We start from the raw sequence: 23,745 nt of genomic DNA, 5'->3' as shown, positions 1-23,745 counted from the left end.
TGGAGACTTGAATTCATTTAGGTTAGCTAAGTGTTTCCTCACTATCTTTCTGTTTATAGATATCCTGGATTCTTCTATTCCCTTAATAGGATAGTGGAGAACAGTTGATGTTACATTTCCTTTCTGAGAGAAAACAGATGCAAAATAGGAATTTAAAAGTTCGGCCTTCTCAACATCCTGTCTTACCATTTCATCATTTTCATCCTGTAAAAATCCTATAGCATCTTGACTTTTCTTTTACTTTTGACATATCCCCAAAATCCTTTATTATTGCTATTGACATCTGTTGCAAGCCTCAATTCATTGTCAGCTTTAGCCACTTTTACCTCCTCAACCATTTCCTCCCTGTTTATAAGGATTAGATCCAAGGTAGCAGTTCCCCTTGTTTTCTCCCCTACCTTTTGGAAGATAAAGTTGTCAGCAAGAGAGGATAAGAATTTCCTTGCCAAACATGCTGGGCGGGTCACTCGTACATACTGAGGCAAATACCTAATTACTCACCGAGTAACAAATAGTGCTGAATGTATTCGCTCATCACTATAAGGCATTAACTGTGTACACTTGATCCAAGGTGGTAACTTTCCTCTATCTCTCTGTAGGAGAAGTGGCAACATAATCTGGAGATGGCAAGTATCTTTCAAATGTCCCATTTACAAAAGCCTCCTGTAAATACTATTAGTTTAGTTGTGCAACTGAGCTCCATAGAAATCATGTGCTGACACTTTGAACACCACAGTGTGTCTATAAAGTCATGGTGCACTTTTGACCAGTCACAGGAAAGCAACAAAAGACGATAGAAATTTGAAATCTGCACCAAATAAAAGGAAAACCCTCCCAGTTTCTGTAGGACTATGTGGCAGCATGTGCACATGCGCTGATGATGACGTAACACAGTGTAAACAGAGAATCACAGACGTTATTCACTCTGTTACACCAGACATCCTTAACCATGTGTGGCAGAACTTCACTATCGTTTGGAAGTGTTCAGGGCAACAAATGGAGCCCGCATCGAACTGCACCGAATAGGTATGAAACTGGGAGAGTTTTTCTTTTATTTGGAGCAGATTTCACATTTCTGTCATCTTTTGTTGCATACAAGTGACTGGTCAAAAGTGCACCATGACTTTACGGACGCACTGTATAAAAATGGTTAACAATTTAGTTCTATCATGTAAAACCTTTTCTAAGTGCTTTGACTTCCTTAAAACTCTTGCATCTGCTAAACCTACTGAATGATGTGTGAAGCTGTCATTTCCTTCCTTTCAAGAATGTTCCCCTCCTGCAAGCTCCACAGTTCTCTGCAAGAAGCTGCTCACAGTGCAAAGCAAAAAAGAAGCCTTTTATCATGCTGCTTACATATTCACATTCATATAGTTAACATTCAGATGCATGATGTGATTAAATTCTGGGTGCATAGGCACAACCAAATGTGTAACTCACATCTGGTAAACAATAATGGATAGAACATAGCTTCCCTATATTAAAGGGGTTATCTGCTACTTAGACAACCATTTCTCAATCTTCATGTTCCCCTTTGTAAAATAATAACACCTATACTCATCTGTAGTTTTCTGGTTCTCCCGGGGATTGCGTAACATTTTAATGTCACGAAATCCCTGTGGCCAATGAGCTCGGGCTTCACTCTCCGTGCCTTTGGACAAAGCACATACATCCATAGGAAATAAGACAGCAGCAGCTCTCACTTCCTCCAAATGTATTTGATTTGTCTGAAGACAGAGAGAGTGAAGTCAGAGCTGATTGGCCCACAGGGCTCATAACAATGTTTTGTGATTCCCAGGAGCGGATTAAGGGTAGCTAGGACCCTGAGCAGTTTAGGGTGCATGGGACCCCAGCAACCAATATTTCATCTGAGATGTCAAATGATATTTTTGGGAGGTCATATGTTGAACACACATGCTCTGGTGCACATCTGTAGGCCCCAATTTTTTTCCCTTAAGTACAGTGCTAAACATAACAATACAGGATATTATGAAATAAGAGTTGGGGATATATATAACAAAAGGAGAAGCTATGGAAGAAGGGAAAAATTTTCCCCTTAAGTACAGCGCTGAACATAATAAGAGAAGACCATATATACTAAGGGTTGCTGCTTTACATAATAAAAATGTTACTTTGGCCAACAAAATTATTACTACAAACATCTCTATGCAAATAAAGTTGAATTTAAACTGAAATATAATCGTTCAAGAAGCGTCCTTATGATATATCCTTCCAGTGTGAACAGACTGCTGATCACCCAATTACTGAGCATTAGGTGAAATTATTTTTTGTGCAGCACAAAAGATCATAATCCTCTGTAAACAGGATTCGCACTGCCAAGAACAATGATCGTGGTTTGCTAATCATTGGTGTTTAGTGCCACTGATCACCCATGTAAACGTAGTCTGCTAAGAACTTTTTTGCAGATTAGAATACCCCCCTCAAGTGACCCTATTTTGGAAATTATAACAATTTGGGAATTCATCTACAGGTGTAATGATGATTTGACTACATGGTTATTTTCCAGAAATAAGCAGCAGTGGATGTTGCTAATTGAGAATCTGCTAGTGTAGTGCCCGTACATTGTAGTTCCCCTAATTTAGGAAGGCTCTCATCACTACAGAAAGGCCAAACATGTGGACACTAAATGTGTAACTGGTGACAGACCTTAGTGGGTACTTGCTTTTTGTAGATTGAATTGAAACTTTTATTGGTAACATTTTGCAAAACATTTCGGATTATATTTATCCTGTGCTCTAGGCTAAGCACTTAGATAGGGGTTTCCATCTAAAATTCCAAATGACTTGATCCATTCACTATAATGAGGAAACAGTGTTATTCTGAACTCTGTCTGGCCTCTGTTCAGTGTTGTCCTTCTTTTCAGAGTTGCACAAAACTGTGGCCAACCCCAGTTTTATGCACGCCTAAAAAGACAGATACCACCAGATTAGAGATCATCCAAAGTGCCTACATCTGCCTCTTTATAGGGAATCTTTTATAAGGTGTTCCATTTGAATCACATACTTCAGACTTTTCACAGAGATCTTGGTGAAAGCGCTCAGCACAGAGTGCAGGATAAATGTGCCTTACTGTAATCTTTGGGAGGCAGAATGATTAAATCAACAGCAGGTCAAGAATTGTTTTTTATTTGTTTTCTACGCCATTTGTCATGTGGTACAAGTGATTACACTACCTTATTCTTCTGGTAGGTGCGATTACTCCAATATCAGATTTATATAGTTTTTTTTATGTTTGGCTGCTGTCACACCCTAAAAGATGTTTTTTTTGCAAAAACTAGCATTGCCATATTTTGATAACTATAATTTCTGCCATCAGAGTAATATGAGGCCTTGTTTTTTTTGAAGAGTTGATGTTTTTATTGGAAACATTTTCAGGCAAATTACATTTTGCAGAATGAACAAAAACCATAAATTCAGGATTTGTTTTTTTTATGCCTTTCTATGTGGGGTAAAATTGATAAGGCATTTTTATTCTTCGGGTCAGTACAATTACAGCAATACCACATTTACAGCTATTTTTTTTAGTTTTGGTGCTTTTACACCATATGAAACTATTTTATAGAAAAAATAATTATTTTGGCATCGCTTCGTTCTAAGAACTATAACTTTTTTGTTTTTCCACTGATGGAAGAGTGGCACCTCTGAGGGTTCAGTCACCACAGAGGTACTGCACCTCCTCCTGAGGTGTGGTGCCCCACCATTCAGGTAAGGTGGAGACACCTGACCACACTCCAACACCTGCATCCCACACAACATAGTAGTGTAGCAAAGCACCCTTTGGTGGCTCCCTGCTTGAAACACGAAGCGTACTGGGAGGCGGGTGGAGTTTAGTTTTGCACAAAAGAGCGGGAAGGGTTTAGGATTCAGTCAGTTTGTCACAGGATGCTGATGAGGTCAGTCTGTGAGAGAAGATCCCCTGAGTGGGATGGATGAAGGAAGTGCTGCAGCCGACCTCAGTGACCTGGGTCTGCTGGCACAGGAAAGGAACTTTGATAGAAACCCTGACTCTCCATAAGAAGGAAAGGATTAGTACAGAACATGAGGAGAAAAAGATAACTAAGGATTAGGGTTAGAAGAGAACCCTTCCCAAGTTCTAAGCGCAAGGCCGGGGTCTGGTCCCCGAGGTTGTAGGGTTGTAGGGATACTAATGGTCCTGCAGCAGACACCGGAGGAATAGAAGTAGTCACCGCTTTATTCCCACACCAGACTTGGGGGCACAACAGCATCGATAGTGAGCCGGGACTAGGTAGTAAGGAGTCCCCGAAGCAGGCTACAGCTGTCTGCCGTACAAATAGAGTTCATAGAAACATCTGACAGGAGGGACTCCAGTACTGGGAGTACTTCACTAAAGGCGCTAAGAGGGAGACGTTCAGAAAAGGCACATATGTTGGCGGAGTGTTGGAAAGGAGTACTTCATCTTGCCTGGAAGTTGGCTGAGCTCCTGACCCAGAGGACACAGCACGGATGCAGGCTCTTGTGCCACAACAGACTGTGAGTAAAGCTTTGGAACTACATGCCCTAGTGTCCTCCACTTATTCCTGCGTCTACCTGCCCGGCACTGCTACATCCCCTGCGCCCGACACCACACCATCTAAGTGTCACTTCATTACACTGCCCAGGGACTAAGCCCTGCCTGTGGAGGGCTATAACATCATTGCTGCACCACACCATCTGTCCCATAGGATCTGTCTGCAGCGTCAGCTTAACATATTCATTGCCGAACACCACAGGTGGTGTCACGACTCATTCATTCTAACCATCATAAGCACACTGAACTTTTCCACACTATTACAATGGGCGCCCAGGGCCATGAGCCGGGTCCCAGCTGCCATGACGGCTCCCATTGAAGCTCATGGGGCCCGGTACCGAGTACCCCACAGCCCTGGGAGGGCGACCCAGAAGTTTATTGTGTTTACTCTTTTCCTTGACAAGATGACATTTTCAGCTATACCATTTTTTAAAAATTTGTCTTTTTCATTACATTTTTTTCCACTTTTTGTTTGGCGGTATGATGAAAAAGCATAGGTTTTTTTGCTTTTTTTGCGGTATTCACTGAAGGGGTTAACTAGTGGGACAGTTTTATAGGTGCGGTCATTCTGGATGAGACGATACGAATTATGTTAATGAAAAATAGATTCCTAGATTCCAAATAGCGCTATCAATCTCTCTGCATGTGAAGGTATACCTTTTTCATTTGTAATATTCATTGGAATCTATTTATTTACTCAATATAATCACCTTATTTCTGCACATTGTCATGTTTAGAAAATACACACATAAGCTAATAAGTACAACCCCTGTATATTCTTCCCATGGTGCTATTTGGATTCTGTTTTTCATTTATAGGTTTTATTCATTTTTAGCAACACGTGGACTTTGCTATCCAAACAGGCTGCTCAGGATTGAATTAAGTTCCAAGCGCCAGTGCCGTATATTCTGTACGTCTAGATACCAAATATGTGTCCTTTTTTCATAAAAAATATTGATTTATTTATGGGTACAGCATATTTTATTTTTATATATATATTTTTCATTTTTTTACTGTTTACTTTGTCATGGACTTCTCTCACCAAAGATTCCCCTGCTTTACAACTTCAAAACAAAAACAGCTTTTCTCCAATACAAACTAAAAAAAAAAGAGTCCTTTCTTCAGGCATCATCAAACAAAATAAATATAGTAGCCTCACCAATCTGTGTTCCAGACAGTATCAGATCAAGCAGTTTAAACGTGTTCACCAAACAAACACATCTCTGTTCAGCTACAACACAACTCCACAGCTGCTGTAATTAGGCCTGTAAATGCCAGGCTGGATTATGGGAACAACATTTTTCCTAGACTCTTTTGGTTGCTCCTTAATCCCAGACCCAAAATCTAGTCAAATTAATCCTCTCAGTAACCTAGTGTTGCGAATACAGATTTGACATAACCAGGGTCAACGGCCTTGTTGACCCGTATCTGCCATCAAGGACCTAACTTCCTGCTTTCTTACACACTATGTTTGAAAATGATGAAAACATAGCGTTATATACTGGTGCACCATATCTCTACTTTTTCATACAGCTCATTGTGGACTAGCAGTGAGAAATACAATTACTTTAGTGGCAAAACATTAATAATACTGAAACAGTAACATTAGATTTTCTAAAGAATCACCAAAAACTCCTTTATATACAGTGCTGGACTGACACCAGACTTCTGATCATCTGAAAACTAATTTTAATGCTTTAGAGTTTTCTAAATGTTAATTCTTAAAGGAACAAACCTCTGAAATTCGAATAGGAAGCATAACCATAGCAATCTATATTATCTGTATCCTCCATGAGTTTCCTCCTTCCTCTCATTGCCAGAAAATTTCTTCCCATTTACACATTTGAAATAATAGCAAGCTGGAGTTAGTGTTTTTTATAATGATCCCAACAGAAGGTATCCGCATGATTGTACCAGCTTAAAACATTTTGAGGTGTTAAAAATGGGGTTTGGGGTGTTTAGTTTACATTTAGGCCACTTTTATACCCTATTTTTCATTGTTATGGTAACGAAAGACAAAGTGGAAGCAACAAACTCTTCTGTTTCGAAACGGAAAAATTCCTATAATTTTGGCAAAAACTTTCTTGGACTTAACAAGTGTAATGCCTGCGTTGGAACCTCAGCCTGCAAGAAGTTTTTTAAAGATGAAATCAGGTCAGAAATCTGTTGTAACTATTTCATATTATGTGATAAATGTAATAAATGCAATAGATAGATAAAAAATAGATAGATAGAAAATAGGCAGATACATATGAGATTGATTGATTGATAAATAGATAGATAAATAGGTAGATAGACAGATGTGAGAGAGATAGATAGACAAAAATCCAAAGAAATTGAAAGCAGCACACCATTTGTAGTGAAAAAAAGATGTATTTAATTAGCCCAAAAGGTGACGTTTCGGTCCAAACAACAGGAACCTTTCTCAAGGTTAGATAGATATGAGATAGAGAGATTATCAATGTGACTGATGGATAGATAGATATGAGATAGATAGATATGAGATTGATTGATAGATATGAGATTGATACATAAGTAAATAGATTGATGTGAGATAGATTAGATAACTAGCTATATAGATATGAGATTAATTGATAAATAGTTATGAGAATGATAGATAGATATGAGATTGATAATTAGATAGATAGCTATGAGATAGGGAGATTATCTGTGAGATAGATAGATATGCGATAAATAGAAGAAAATAGATATATAGATATGAGATTTATTGATAAATAGATAGATATGAGATTGATAAATAGATAAAATAGAGAAATTATGCCACACCCATCGGCGCCTCTTTCACATGACCACGGGGCGCCAATGGGTTGGCATGTCAACCTGGGGTCTGCCAGAGACCCCTGTGGTTGTTATTGCCAATCTGTCAGACGATAGCGTCAGATCTCAGCTGTGCCCTTTTCTGAGGTGGCTATGGGCTGCTAATTTTAAGCTAGGGAGATAATATCCATGGCCTCTTACCAGCCTGAGAATTCCAGCCCCCAGCTGTCTGCATTAGCTTAGCTTGTTGTCTAAAATGGGGGGGTACCCACTTAAATAATTAAAAACTACAGCATAGGGACCCCTCTATTCTTGATAAGCAGTCTTGCTAAAGCTGACAGATGGGGGTTGGAGCCCACAGCTGTCAGGTTTGCTTGGCTGGTTAGCAAAAATACAGGGGAACCTCGTGTCATTTTTTAATTATTATTTATTTCTAGCACAGCCAGCAGCTGATGAATACTGCTGCCGCCTGCTCTCGCTTTTAACAGTTGAATACAACTCTCAACATTGTCTCCTGCTGGTGATGATCACAGCCCAAGCAGGGGACTTTGATGTAAGCTGTCTTTGCTTCAATACCAAGCGCCAGGGAACATCGTGAAAAGTACTATTGATTCCCAGGCGCTGGCACATGTCACACGGATTACACAGAGATATCATCCATGTGTCACTAGTGTGCACGTCTGTGGAATGATTTTCAGCCCATGGTGCTACCGGAAACACTGGCGTCTGAAAGAGCCTTTAGTGAACTTGATCATTTACCAATCTTTGGTCAACTTTTGCCGATTTTTAGGAAAAATGCTCAGAACTCAGAACACAAATCCAAATGAGCTATATTTGTGCCGAATTGGCAAACGTTTTCCGAACACGTTCGCTCACCTCTAGTCTCCATTTGGTGCTATATGACTCTGTGCATTTGCCTGTACTATGATATCACTATGAACATTATCACCATGCTGTAGAATCATCTTGTGCAATCACCCTGTACTTTGTCATCACTCCGTCCATTATGATGGAGTGGCTGGCTTTAGGTAATGACACTAAGAAAATAATATAATAACATAAAAATATTATTTTTATGTTCTAACCTTGCCAGTGAATCTGGTCAAAGTGAAGTGGGATGCCACTTAAAATTTAGCAGTAACTCTCGTGAACAGAGATACAAATTAGATGAGAACAGAAACAGAGTCATTTCTTACGATGTAATGTGTTTTTTACATAAATAAACCCTGAAAAAAATCTATATTTTATTAATCAAATATTGACAATACTTTAGACAAACACCAACATATAATAAAGCAAAAAGCTGGCTACAAATATTGTCTTAGGATACACCAGTTAAACACTGTCCCTCTATTAATGCCCTAAATGTATTCCCTGAAATAGATTGTCTGACCACGGAGGTTGGCATCCTTATTGTTCCACAAATGGCACCCCCAATCACTTGTGCCTGACCCTAATGAGTCCTAACATGAGCTTATTGACACAGATGTACACCTGTTACTCGGTGTATGATAAGAAAAAAATGGGTCCCACATATCATAAAGATCCCAGACATAAAAATTGGCTCATTAGGAGTAGAGATTACCAAATTTGTTCGGATTGGTTTCGAATACGATCAGAATCGAATATTGTTTTTACAATATCCGTTGAACACAGCGGAACGTCATTAGAGTCAATGGGAGACGAAATTACCGAATAAGTTCGGAACCGATCATAAGACATACATTCGGCACAAATATTGTTCGAATATGGCACGAATATGTCAAAATCAGATTTGGGAATAAAATCCGAACAAATTCGCTCACCTCTAATTAGGAAATAAACTGCAATAAAAGCAATATCTGTCCAAGTGTATAAAAACAATATATGCTGTATATACAACCACTACACACAGATACAACTGATACACAAACTGAATTTGCCTTTAACCCCTTCACCCCCAAGGGTGGTTTGCACGTTCATGACCGGGCCAATTTTTACAATTCTGACCACTGTCCCTTTATGAGGTCATAACTCTGGAACGCTTCCATGGATCCCAGTGATTCTGACTTTGTTTTCTCATGACATATTGTACTTCATGATAGTGGTAAAATTTCATTCAAATAACTTGCGTTTATTTGTGAAAAAAATGGAAATTTGGCGAAAATTTTGAAAATTTCGCAATTTTCCAACTTTGAATTTTTATGCCCTTAAATCACAGAGATACGGCACACAAAAAACTTGATAGGTAACATTTCCCACATGTTTACTTTACATCAGTACAATTTTGGAACCAAAATTTTTTTTGTTAGGAAGTTATAAGGGTTAAAAATTGACCAGCGATTTCTCATTTTTGCAACACCATTTTATTTTTAAAAACCACATCACATTTGAAGCCACTTTGAGGGGTCTATATGATAGAAAATACCCAAAAGTGACATCATTCTAAAAACTGCACCCCTCAAGGTGCTCAAAACCACATTCAAGAAGTTTATTAACCCTTTAGGTGCGTCACAGGAATTTTTTGAATATTTAAAAAAAATGAATATCTAACTTTTTTTCACAAAAAAATTACTTCAGGTTCAATTTTTTTTATTTTACCAAGGGTAACAGGAGAAATTGGACTGCAAAAGTTATTGTGCAATTTGTCCTGAATACGCTGATACCTGAGGAACTTATCTAGATATGTGGTGAGAACTTTGAACCCACAAGGGCTTCACAGAAGTTTATAACGTACAGCGGTGCAATTAAAAAATCGTATTTTTTCCACAAAAATGATCTTTTCACCCCCAATTTTTATTTTTCCAAGGGTAACAGGACCCTAAAAGTTATTGTGCAATTTGTCCTGAGTACGCTGATACCCCACATGTGGGGGTAAACCACTATTTGGGCGCATGGCAGTGCTTGGAAGGGAAGCAGCGCCATTTGATGTTTTTGGCTGGAATTGAGATCGGACACCATGTCGCGATTGGAAAACCCCTGATGTACCAAAACAGTGGAAACCCCCCACAAATAACACCATTTTGGAAACTAGACCCCCCAAGGAACTTATCTAGATGTGTGGTGAGCACTTTGAACCCCCAGTGCTTCACAGAAGTTTATAACGCCCGGTCGTGAAAATATAAAAAATGTATATTTTTTTCCTCAAACATGATCTTTTAGTCACCAATTTTTTTATTTTCCCAAGGGTACAAGGAGAAATTGGACCCCAAAAGTTGTTGTCCAATTTGTCCTGAGTACGCTGATACCCCATATGTGGGAGTAAACTACTGTATGGGCACACGTCGGGGCTCGGAAGGGAAGTAGTGAGGTTTTGGAATGCAGACTTTGATGGAATGGTCTGCGGGTGTCATGTTGCCTTTGGAGAGCCCCTAATGTACCTAAACAGTGGAAACCTCCCACAAATGACCCCATTTTGGAAACTAGACCCCCTAAGGAACCTATCTAGATGTGTGGTGAGCACTTTGAACCCCTAAATGCTTCACAGAAGTTTATAATGCCCGGGCATGAAAATAAAAAAATCATATTTTTTCCACAAACATGATCAATTAGTCCCCAATTTTTTTATTTTCCCAAGGGTAACAGGAGAAATTGGACCCCAAAAGTTGCTGTCCAATTTGTCCTGAGTACACTGATACCCCATATGTGGGAGAAAACTATTGTATGGGCATACGTCGGGGCTCGGAAGGGAAGTAGTGACATTTTGGAATGCAGACTTTGATGGAATGGTCTGCGGGTGTCATGTGCGTTTGGAGAGCCCCTGATGTACCTAAACTATTGAAACTCCCCACAAGTGTCCCCATTTTGGACACTAGACCCCCCACGGAGCTTATCGAGATGTGTGGTGAGCACTTTGAACCCTCAAGTGCTTCACAGAAGTTTATAATGCCCAGGCGTGAAAATAAAAAAATCATTTTTTCCACAAAAATGATATTTTTGCCCCCAATTTTTTATTTTCCTGAGGGTAACAGGAGAAATTGGACCCCAAAAGTTGTTTTGCAATTTGTCCTTAGTAGGCTGATATCCTACATGTGGGGGTAAAACACTGTTTGGGAGCATGGCAGAGCTTGGAAGGGAAGGAGCAACATTTGACTTTTTCAACTCATACGCTAAAATACGCTTTTTATTGTAAAAATAGTTTTTGTATCACCACACATTGAGAGCTATAATTTTTCTGTATTTTGACCCACCGAGTCATTTGAGGTCTTAATTTTTGCAGGACGAGTTGACGTTTTTATTGGTACCATTTTCAGGCACGTGACTTTTTTTATCGCTTTTTATTCCGATTTTTGGGACTCAGAATGAGCAAAAACCAGCATTTCATGAATTTCTTTTGGGGGGGGTGCGTTTACACCGTTCTGCGTGCAGTAAAATTGATAAAGCGGTTTTATTCTTCGGGTCAGTATGGTTACAGCGATACCTCATTTAGGTCGTTTTTTTATGTTTTGTCGGTTTTATGCAATGAAAACTATTTTACATAAAAAATAATTATTTTTGCATTGCTTTATTCTGCGAGCTATAACTTTTTTATTCTTTTGCTGATGATGCTGTATGGTGGCTCGTTTATTGCGGGACAAGATGATGTTTTCAGCGGTACCATGGATATTTATATGCGTCTTTTTGATCGCGCGTTATTGCACTTTTTGTTTGGCGGTATGATAATAAATCATTATTTTTTGCTTCGTTTTTTATTTTTATTTTTTAAGGGGTTCACTAAAGGGGTTAACTAATGGGACAGTTTTATAGGGCAGGTCGTTACGGACGCGGCAATACCTAATATGTGTACTTTTATTGTTTTGGTTTTTTTTATTTCCAAAAAATGGATTTATTGGGGGAATATTTATTTTTTTTACAATTTATTTGGCGATTTTTTTTAAAATTATTTTAACTTTTTTTTTTTTTTTTAACTTTCTTACATAGTCCCAGGTGGGACATCACTGTCCTGTGACAGATCGCTGATCTGTCACATCACAGGTCACTGTGACAGATCAGCGATCTGTCACAGGCACTGCTGCAGACTTCCTCATGCCTGTGCTTTGCAGGCACTGAGGAAGTCAGCTCCCTGCAGGACCCCGAAGGCCCCCGTCGCCATCTTGGATTCGGGGGCCTGCTGGGAAGGAACCCCCCGCAGCAGCGCTGCACATTGCTCTGCTGTGTGGGGCTCAGGGAAGCACGGAGGGAGCCCCCTCCCTTCCGATGCTTCCCTTTAACCCCCGGTACACCGCGATCGTGTTTGATCGTGGTGTGCAAGGGGTTAACGTGTCGGGGAGGTCCGTGACTGCCCCTGACACATTGTGCCGGGTGTCAGCTGTGATAATCAGCTGCCACCCGGCCGCGATCAGCGGCGCTCACCACGTGAGTGCCGCTGATTGCGCTAGACGTACTATCCCGTCCATGGGCATAGGGGCCCGGGTCCCATGGACGGGATAGTACGTCTGATGTCAGAAAGGGGTTAATATTGTTTCCGTCTATATGTGGTGGTTAGTACTGTACTGATATATTACTTCTGGTACCCCCATCAATAAGTAGATTCCTAAAGTCAGCCATGTTGATAATATGATGGAAAAAATAATCCAATCAAGGTGTGATTTAATTACAGCGCAGGCCCAGTGGTTATATAGTGTACTTATGCTTCCACATATTGCGCCTCAAAACATTTCCCCGTCTAGATAAAGGTTCTTCAGGAGGTCAAGGAGTATAACGGCATATGTCCATTTAAGTAACCAGAAGAGAATGAGGTAGAAACCCTCAGAATTCCGCGATTTAAATCCACTCAGATGGTATGTCAATACTGGGTTTTTTGGCGGTCTTCAGAGACCCAATCACCATGCAGGGATTGTCTGCCAGGCACTGTAACGCCACAGCCATCTTTGTTGTGGTCTTGCAGTGATTGGCTGGCCGCACAGCATCATCAGTAGTATGAGACCAGACGCCGCCCTGCTCGGCGCATTCAGCTCCTGATTTTAGATAGTGTAGGGAGAGCAGCTGCCGAGAGAGGATCAGAATTGGGGATTTATTAGTCAGTGTGGGGTCCACCATCCTTAAATACTCAAATCCAGTGTAAGGTAGCGCTCATTGAGTGTGTTGGGGAACGCCTGCTTGGCAGCGCTATAACATACAGGAAGACTCAATTTCCTTAAAAGTTCTTCTTGGTTTATTGCTCCATATCCCCAGCAACACAAACACAGAGTTGTCAGCCTTTAGGTCTGGCAACATAAAAATAATAATGTCCATAAACAGGGCTTTGCTCCCTCAGACCCTCTTCACATACAGGCCAGGGCAATGTCTGTTAAACACTCAGTTCCATAGGAAAGTACAGTCTCTTACTGACCAGGGTCAGCACCACTCACGGTTATCCAACCGTCCACTCTGGAGGTATCTCACAGACCTCATTCCTCTGGTTCAGGAAAGCCAGCACCGCTTTCCCAGGCTGTGCGATATCCAGCAAGCAGGGTTGGCCTGGAGCTACACACACAGGAGGCCTTCTACCTCCCAGGTCACAGATAACTCTGTAGTGTCCCACCTGTACACATGGAAGTCTGTACACAATCCAGACTCCCAACACTCCCTCATGTGCTAAACACACCTTCAATATGTAGCTGTAACCCCACCCCCAGGTGAGGTATGGATCACATGGCTGGTCACCTGGTCATGACCTTACGGCAGGTCCCGAATATACCTGCAGTTTCTGAAGGAAAACAGGGGTACAGCCAGCACCATCACCCAAAGGTGAGGTCATATGGGTAGCCTGACCCTCCCATCTCTCATAGCCACCCGCAACCCGGACCCAGGTGCACTAACCGTTATCTTAGTGCTCACGTGCACTAATAATAAAACACTCCGGGTTGCATCTCAGGGAGCATCCATCCCTGTGACATATATCAGCCATTCACAATCCTGCCAGTCACTGTTTCTGCATCACCACAGAGGGACTGCCTGTATGCTTGACCTGGGGAGCCCATACAGCGCCCCCTAGCTGTCACAATGGTCACTGCATCACACCAGCTAAACCAACAGTCTTTCTTAGGGCAGAGACACACTGGCGTATTTTTCTTCCGAGAATCGCATTGTAAAACTCGCACTGGCTGTCTTCTCTCCTAACCTGAGCTGACCTGAGCTTGACAGCTGCATAGTAATCCATTATGCTGTCATGCTCAGGTCAGCAGAGGTGTCGGCCAGTCCGTTCAGTGCAATGCGATTATCGCAGGAGAAATACGCTAGTGTGTCTCTGCCCTAAGGACTAATTCCGGAGTATATAGGTTGCAGTGTTAGGTAGGCAGGAGATTGTACGTCGCGCTATACATATCAGTGCAAGGCCTGCAGGCACTGTATGTGTGTATATAGATATCATTGCATGCATCAAGCAGGTCTTTTCCCTTACTGTCTGCTGCTGCTACCTATAGGATATATTGACCGTATATACCTAGTCCCAGGTCTAATTGGCTGGAAAAATTTTTTGCCAGGTTAATAGAGATTATTTTATTGCAAAGCAATCAAGAGCCCTTTTTTTTTCTCCATTTCTTTTTGACACTACACAATACAGCCAGATCCTTTTCCTAGCATAGCGGGAAAATTAAGCAATTTTAAAGGGGTCCCAAAAATCACTTTTAAGTGCGCAGAGAAATCTTTCATTTTTATTTGGTACGGTAGAGTAGAATTTTTTTTTGAGTGTCTTACACAATTTCTTGACACGATTTTGCTAAATCCAAAAAAAAATACACACAGGCCACATATTTTACAGTGTGGTATATCTGTGACACACCTCATCCATCCGTGTGCTAAAAATTTGGGCATTTTAGGCCTCGATTCCATTTTTTTTGCTGCCTGTCACTCTAGTTATATACAGCACTATTTTGCCTTTTTTTGAAAAAAAAACAGGCCACATATTTGTCAGTGTGGTATCTCCATGCCAGGCCTTATATATCTGCGCAGTCCAAGTTTTGCCATTTTAGGCCGCTATTCCAGTGTTTTCCTGTGTGTCACTCTAGTTATATAAAGCACTATTTAGCATAACAAAGAAAAAAATACAGGCCACATATTTGTCAGTGTGGTATCTCTGTGCCAGCTCACATATCTGAGTGCTCTAAGTTTGGGCATTTTAGGCCGGTATTCCATTTCTTTTGCTGTCTGTCACTCTACTTATATACAGCACTTTTTTTGCATTTGTTCAAAAAAACAGGCCAAATATGTGGCCTGAATTTTTATTGTTTTACAGGAAAATAGTGTCAAGAACTAGGTAACACACCGCAAAAACAGTTGAATGGGGGCCTCACATGCCACAGTTTGTAGCCCACAGATAGATGAAGCATGTGACAGAGACACTACACTGTAAAGTATGTGGCCTGTATTTTTTTACAGCAAAATAGTGTCACTAACTAGGGTAGCACACAGCAAAGACAGTTCAATGTAGGCCTGAAATGCCACAATTTTTAGCCCACAGATAGATGAGGTATGTGACGGAGATACCACACTGTAAAATATGTGGCCTGTATTTTTATTTTTTTTTACAGGAAAATAGTGTCAATAACTAGGGTAACACACAGCAAAAACAGTTGAATGGAGGCCTCAAATGTCATAATTTGTAGCCCACAGATAGATGAGGCATGTGACGGAGATAATACAATGTAAAATATGTGGCCTGTATTTTTTTCAACAAAATAGTGTCACTAACTAGGGTAGCACACAGCAAAGACAGTTCAATGTAGGCCTGAAATGCCACAATTTTTAGCCCACAGATAGATGAGGTATGTGACGGAGATACCACACTGTAAAATATGTGGCCTGTATTTTTATTTTTTTTTACAGGAAAATAGTGTCAATAACTAGGGTAACACACAGCAAAAACAGTTGAATGGAGGCCTCAAATGTCATAATTTGTAGCCCACAGATAGATGAGGCATGTGACGGAGATAATACAATGTAAAATATGTGGCCTGTATTTTTTTTCAACAAAATAGTGTCACTAACTAGGGTAGCACACAGCAAAAACAGTTCAATGAAGGCCTGAAATGCCAAAATGTTTAGCCCACAGATAGATGAGGTGTGTGACGGAGATACCACACTGTAAAATATGTGGTCTGTATTTTTATTTATTACAGGAAAATAGTGTCAAGAACTAGGGTAACACACAACAAAAACAGTTCAAAGGAGGCCTCAAATGTCAGAATTTTTAGTCCACAGATAGATGAGGCGTGTGACAGAGATACCACACTTTCAAATTTCTGGCCTGTATTTTTTTTTTCTTGGCCAGTAAAATTATGTCAATAAGTAGGCTAAGACACAACAAAAACAATTCTATGAAGGCCTGAAATGGCACAATTTTGACCGCAATGATATGCGATCTGTGTGGCGGACAAAACCACGTGGAAAATATCTGCCCTGTAGCTAAATATTTTTTTGGCAGCTAAATATTTTTTTGGCAGCAAAATGGTGTCAAGAAATTGTATAAACAAAGAAAAAAGAAATTGTATAAGACACTCCAAAAAAAATTAAGAGTACCACAAAAATGACAGAATTTTCTGCGCACTCAGATGTGGTCGCTGGGACATGCAAGCCAGTTTAAGATTGCTGGATTTTCACGCTGGACTATGAAAAGGATCTGGCTGAATTCTGCAGTGTCAACAAGCAAATGGAGAAAAAAAGTGTGCTCTGGATTGCTTTTGAACAAAATAATCAGGATTAAGATGCAAAAAAAATTATTCCTGGCCACTGATACCTGGGGCTATGTATTTACGGTCAATAAATGTAATAGGCAGCAGCAGAACACAGTAATGGAATGGACCCTCTTGATGTATGCAATGAAGTATGCTACATACAATGCCTGCCTGACTAGCAGTGATATCTATATACCCACATACAGTGCCTGCATGCCTTGCACTGATATGTATATGCCCACATACACTCCCTGCCTACCTAGCACTGCAATCTTTATACCCCGTAATTAGTCCTTAGAAGGAATGTTGATTTCGCTGGATTTGTGGATTCAACAATGGTATACCCGCATTGATACCCCACCTATTTTGTCCCTATCGCTGCAGCAACTCTCCCTACACTGGTGATTCCGGAACTCACTTGGTCGAGCTGGGCGGCGCCAAGTCTGATATAGACCTGATGACGCTGCACAGCAAGCCAATAACTGTAATGCCACAGCCAACATGGCTGCGGCATTACAGTGCGTGGCAGACAACCCTGCATGTTGATTGGCTCTCTAAAGAGCACCAAACATTCATGGCAGGGACCCAACTCCCGCCGAACAATCCTGGAAATGTTCAGAGCTCACCAAGCACCGCGAGTACAACGAGGCTCGGGCAAGTAACGAGCATTACCGAGTATGCTCGCTCATCAATAATAAAAGTAGATCTGGAAGTGTTTGTAGCTCTAATCTATACAGCACGATAATTGCAGAGATCAGGGCTGACATCAAGATGTGTTCTTTTTTGATCTGCCAGATGCGTCCTGCTTATTATTGGTCAATGTCATGCAGGGGACGAAGTATGTCCCCCCAGAGAAAAATCTCTAGGTACGCCCAGTTGGGTTTATAATAAAATTTAACCTTACAAACTAACATATCTCCACAATAGAGTTGAGAAATTAAAAAATAAAAATTAGTTTTACCTAGCTCTGCAGCCTCTATTTCATGAGGTGGCCAATTTAACCCCTTAATCCCATATGACATACTATCCCGTCCTTGTGCCCTGGGACTTAATTCCCAGGGACGGGATAGTACGTCATAGCGATCAGCGGCACCCACGTGGTGAGTGCCGCTGATCGCGGCCGGGTGTCAGCTGATTATCACAGCTGACACCCTGCACAATGTGTCAGGGGCGGTCACGGACCGCCCCCGACACGTTAACCCCTTGCACACCGCGATCAAACACGATCGCGGTGTACCGGGGGTTAAAGGGAAGCATCGGCAGGGAGGGGGCTCCCTCCGTGCTTCCCTGAGCCCCCCACGGCAGCGCAATGTGCAGCGCTGCTGCGGGGGGCTCCTTCCCTGCAGGCCCCCGAATCCAAGATGGCGATGGGGACCTTCGGGGGCATGCAGGGAGCCGACTTCCTCAGTGCCTGCAAAGCGCAGGCACGAGGAAGCCTGCTGCACTGCCTGTGATGTGACAGATCAGCGATCTGTCACAGGACAGTGATGTCCCACCTGGGACAATGTAACAAAGTTAAAAAAAAAAGTGTTAAAACAATTTTAAAAAAATCGCCAAATAAATTAGAAAAAAAAATATTCCCCCAATAAATTCATTTTTTGGAAATAAAAAAAACAACAATAAAAGTACACATATTAGGTATCGCTGCGTCCGTAACAACCTGCCCTATAAAACTGTAACATTAGTTACCCCTTTAGCGAACCTCTTAAAAAATAAAAATAAAAAACGAAGCAAAAAATAATGATTTATTATCATACCGCCGAACAAAAAGTGCAATAACGCGTGATCAAAAAGACGCATATAAATATCCATAGTACCGCTGAAAATGTCATCTTGTCCCGCAAAAAACGAGCCGCCACACAGCATCATCAGCGAAAAAATAAAAAAGTTATAGCTCGCAGAATAAAGCGATGCAAAAATAATTATTTTTTATATAAAATAGTTTTCTTTGCATAAAACCCGACAAAACATAAAAAAAGACCTAATTGAGGTATCTCTATAACCGTACTGACCCAAAGAATAAAAGGGCTTTATCAATTTTATTGCACGCGGAACGGTGTAAACGCACCCCCCCAAAAGAAATTCATGAAACGCTGGTTTTTGTTCATTCTGCGTCCCAAAAATCGGAATAAAAAGCGATCAAAAAATGTCACGTGCCCGAAAATGGTACCAATAAAAACATCAACTTGTCCCGCAAAAAATAAGACCTCACATGACTCGATGGGTCAAAATACGGAAAAATTATAGCTCTCAATATGTGGTGATGCAAAAACTATTTTTACAATAAAAAGCGTCTTTTAGCGTTTGACAGCTGCCAAACATAAAAACCGCCATAAATAGTAAATCAAACCCCCCGTTATCACCCCCTTAGTTAGGGAAAAATAATAAAATTAAAAGAAAATGTATTTATTTCCATTTTCCCATTAGGGTTAGGGCTAGGGTTAGAACTAGGGTTAGGGCTGAGATTAGGGTTAGGGGTGTGTTGGGGTTAGGGTTGGAGTTAGAATTGAGGGTTTCCACTGTTTGAGCACATCAGGTGCTCTCTAAATGCAACATGGCATCTGATCTCAATTCCAGCCAATTCTGAGTTGAAAAAGTCAAATGGTGGACCTTCCCATCCAAGCTCTGCCATGCGCCCAAACAGTGTTTTGCCCCCACATATGGGGTATCAGCCTACTCAGGACATTGCAAAACAACTTTTGGGGTCCAATTTCTCCTGTTACCCTCAGGAAAATAAAAAATTGGGGGCAAAAATATCATTCTTGTGGAAAAAAATGATTTTTTTATTTTCACGCCCGGGCGTTATAAACTTCTGTGAAGCACTTGGGGATTCAAAGTGCTCACCACACATCTAGATAAGTTCCGTGGGGGGTCTAGTTTCCAAAATGGGGTCATTTGTGGGGGGTTTCCACTGTTTACGTACATTAGGGGCTCTCCAAAAGAAACATGACACCCGCAGACCATTCCATCAAAGTCTGCAATCCAAAACGTCAGTACTTCCCTTCCAAGACCCGACGTGTGCCCATACAGTAGTTTTGCCCCCACATATGGGGTATCAGCGTACTCAGGACAAATTGGACAACAACTTTTGGGGTCCAATTTCTCCTGTTACCCTTGGGAAAATAAAAAAATTGGTGACTAAAAGATCATGTTTGTGGAAAAAATACTAATTTTTTATTTTCACGCCCGGGCGTTATAAACTTCTGTGAAGCACTGGAGGGATCAAAGTGCTCACCACACATCTAGATAAGTTCCTTGGGGGGTCTAGTTTCCAAAATGGTGTCATTTGTGGGGGGTTTCCACTGTTTTGGTACATCAGGGGTTTTCCAATCGCGACATGGTGTCCGATCTCAATTCCAGCCAAAAACGTCAAATGGCGCTGCTTCCCTTCCGAGCTCTGCCATGCGCCCAAATAGTAGTTTACCCCCACATGTGGGGTATCAGCGTACTCAGGACAAATTGCACAATAACTTTTAGCATCCTGTTACCCTTGGGAAAATAGAAAATGGGGGTGAAAAGATCATTTTTTTGGAAAAAATATAATTTTTTTAATTGTACGGCTGTACGTTATATCCTTCTGTGAAGCCCTTGTGGGTTCAAAGTTCTCACCACATATCTAGTTAAGTTCCTTGGGGGGTCTAGTTTCCGAAATGGGGTTACTTGTGGGGGGTTTCCACTGTTTAGGTACATCAGGGGCTCTCCAAACGTGACATGGCTTCCGATCTGAATTCCAGCCAATTTTGCATTGAAAAAGTCAAACGGCGCTCCTTCCCTTCTGAGCTCAGCCATGCGCCGAAACAGTGGTTCCACCCACATATCAGGTATCAGCGTACTCAGGACAAATTGCACAATAAATTCTGCAGTCCAATTTCTCCTGTTACCCTTGGTAAAATAAAAAAATTGAACCTGAATTATTTTTTTGTGAAAAAAAGTTAAATGTTCATTTTTTTTTAAATATTCAAAAAATTCCTGTGACGCACCTAAAGGGTTAATAAACTTCTTGAATGTGGTTTTGAGCATCTTAAGGGGTGCAGTTTTTAGAATGGTGTCACTTTTTGGTATTTTCTATCATATAGACCCCTCAAAGTGGCTGCAAATGTGATGTGGTCCATAAAAATAAAATGGTGTTGCAATCGCTGGTCAATTTTTAACTCTTATAACTTCCTAACAAAAAAAAGTTTTGGTTCCAAAATTGTGCTGATGTAAAGTAAACATGTGGGAAATGTTACTTATCAAGTTTTTTGTGTGCCATATCTCTGTGATTTAAGGGCATAAAAATTAAACGTTGGAAAATTGCAAAATTTTCAAAATTTTCGCCAAATTTCCATTTTTTTCACAAATAAACGCAAGTTATTTAAGTGAAATTTTACCACTAACATTAAGTACAATATGTCACGAGAAAACAATGTCAGAATAACCGGGATCCATGGAAGCATTTCAGAGTTATTACCTCATAAAGGGACAGTGGTCAGAATTGTAAAAATTGGCCCGGTCATGAACGTGCAAACCACCCTGGGGGCTTAAGGGGTTAACAAACTAAAACTGATGAAAGATCACAATTGCCTTGCAATCGTTCTGCAAATTTAAAACCTTCAAAAATTATGGCAGAGAAGGGAGACCTCTACCCTTCATGATGTAAAGTTTGAAGAAATTTATATAAGATGGATAATTGGTCAAATCTAAAATATGGATGAATTTAAAAAGCTTTATTACCTGCATTCTTGTGGTATGGTATACAGTGCATAAGTACAAAATAATGCAAAGTACTAGTTAGTTCAAGACATTCCTATAGCAAGCAGGCATAGTGCATTCCTCCTCATCTTTTTCGTAGTATACCTGGCGTACCATGGATTATTATGGTGCAGTAGAACTTTTAAAATGTCTCAGATTAGCAATATATTTTTGTATGGATGGAATACATTGAAAGATATATACATAAACCTCTACAAGCAAGCACATTTAAATCTATGTTCTTGTAGTTTCAAATACATTTCCAGTCTGAAAAACATTACCCATGTTTTGTCGTTCAAGGTTACAGAACTGGCTGATTCCACATCTGCAGCTTCCCCTTCCAGATCTTCGTAGTTATGAAGGAAATTATAGCGATGATGGAGAAAGCTGGAGACCTGTTGAGATTTCTCGGTTATCTACTAAAAGGCAACATGACTTGGGCGATCAGAGGATCTGCATTAATTTTACCAAGAGGAAATCCTGCAGCATTGAAGGAATCCTAAGGAGAACAGAGAGGTTTAAGAAGTGGATGACAGCTAAGCGTCTTACTCCAGATTTAGTACAAGTGAGTGTTATCTAAACTAAAATGGTACAGTATGATTTAATATTCGAAAACTGTGTTTACAGACATTACATAATATGCATCTGTTAATGGACAAGCTCTTCTCATTGGTGGAAAGCCAGGGTTTACTGTCATCTATAAGAAATATCTACAGGTTAAATCTCATTTATGGATATAGGCTGGAGTGGCATTGGGGGAAAATTATTGATCTTTAAAGAGGTTTACATCAATAAGATATTAAACAAAGAGTTTGTATGTTCTACCCGTGTTTACGTGGGTTTCCTCCGGGTTCTCCGATTTCCTTCCACACTCCAAAGACATACTGATAGGGAATTTAGATTGTGATCCCCATCGGGACAGCGATGATAATGAGTGCAAACTGTAAAGCGCTGCGGAATATGTTGGCGCTATATAAACACAAGATTATTATTTATCTTTTGTGTAGATCATCAATATCAAAAATCTGTCATAATTGAACACCCGGCACTCCCACTGATCAGCTCCCTCAATGCCTCATGTAAACATTGAAAGGAACTAAACAGCACAACTCAGTTTGATGTGTAGCTGTAGATTCCAAAAACTGCAGATCCGCTTCTATTTAAAGGTAGAGAAGAAAAGAGGAGCTGATCGATTTGTGCGATTCCAGTCTAGCATCCAGGCCAATGGTACCTAATGACTAGACAGGAGTCCTGCAAATCTCTTACTTTCCAGCATCCGCACTGCAGCTTTCGATTAGTCAGGGCTGGTGCAACATCCTCTGTGCTTAACGTCACACAGAAGATGTTGCACCAGCCTGGGGACACCAGAAGGTAAATGAATTGCAGAACTGTCATCTAGCCACCAGGTACCATTGATTTAGATGGTGGCCCGGAGTCCTGTCAATCAATGAATTCATCTATATAGTAAAGGTGATTTGCAGTTCTCAGCAGCGGCCACTATTCTGAACAGAGCTGTTCTGTTCATCTTCTTGCAATGCTTATGGGTCGCCCTCCCAGGGCTGTGGGGTACTCGGTACCGGGCCGGTATCAGTGGGATGAGTCACAGCAGCGGTGACCCGGACCGTGGACCTGGGCGCCCAAGTAATGGGGGAATGTAATGGTTTGGATGTAATAGTTTGTGACGCCACCTGTGGTGTTCGGCAAGGGAGGTGTTAAGCCGACGCTGCATGCAGATCCTCCGGGACAGATGGTGTGGTGCAACAATGATGGTATAGCCCTCTACAGGCAGGGCTGTTGTCCCAGGGCAGTGTAGATGTGGAGACACTTAGGTGATGTAGTGTCTGGCGCAGGGGATGTGGCGGTGTGCCGGCCGGACGCAGGAAGGAATGGAGGACACTAGGGCATGTAGTTCCAAAGCTTTACTCACAGTCTGTAGTGCCCGCTTCTGTGCCGTGTCCTCCAGGTCAGGGACTCAGTCAACCTCCAGGCAAGATGGAATGCTCCCTTCCACACTCCGCCAACTTATGTGCCTTTCCTGAACGTCTCCTCTATAGCG

The 23,745-nt window shown here is 41.1% G+C and overlaps 1 protein-coding gene across 2 annotated transcripts in view; it reads left to right on the top strand.

The window, feature by feature from the left end:
* Window positions 1-914: 914 nt before the first annotated feature.
* The window catches only part of DIPK2B (divergent protein kinase domain 2B), a 162,824-nt gene continuing 139,993 nt past the window's right edge, over window positions 915-23,745 (top strand). The window contains exons 1-2 of one of the 2 annotated variants that reach the window (XM_073563493.1): window positions 915-1,026; window positions 21,990-22,254. In XM_073563493.1, the coding sequence (XP_073419594.1) occupies window positions 950-1,026; window positions 21,990-22,254 (342 nt within the window). In that variant the 5' untranslated portion in view covers window positions 915-949. Of the gene's footprint in view, window positions 1,027-6,408; window positions 6,703-21,989; window positions 22,255-23,745 lie in introns of those variants that run through there. The other variant, XM_073563492.1, reaches the window with a different exon arrangement.

The sequence above is a fragment of the Dendrobates tinctorius genome, unplaced genomic scaffold (assembly GCF_039654945.1).
Source record: "Dendrobates tinctorius isolate UK_male_01 unplaced genomic scaffold, ASM3965494v1 ptg000391l, whole genome shotgun sequence".
In the NCBI taxonomy this organism is placed as follows: Eukaryota; Metazoa; Chordata; class Amphibia; order Anura; family Dendrobatidae; genus Dendrobates; species Dendrobates tinctorius.
Note: the sequence above shows the minus strand (reverse complement) of the source record. Positions and strands in the feature narration are given on the sequence as shown.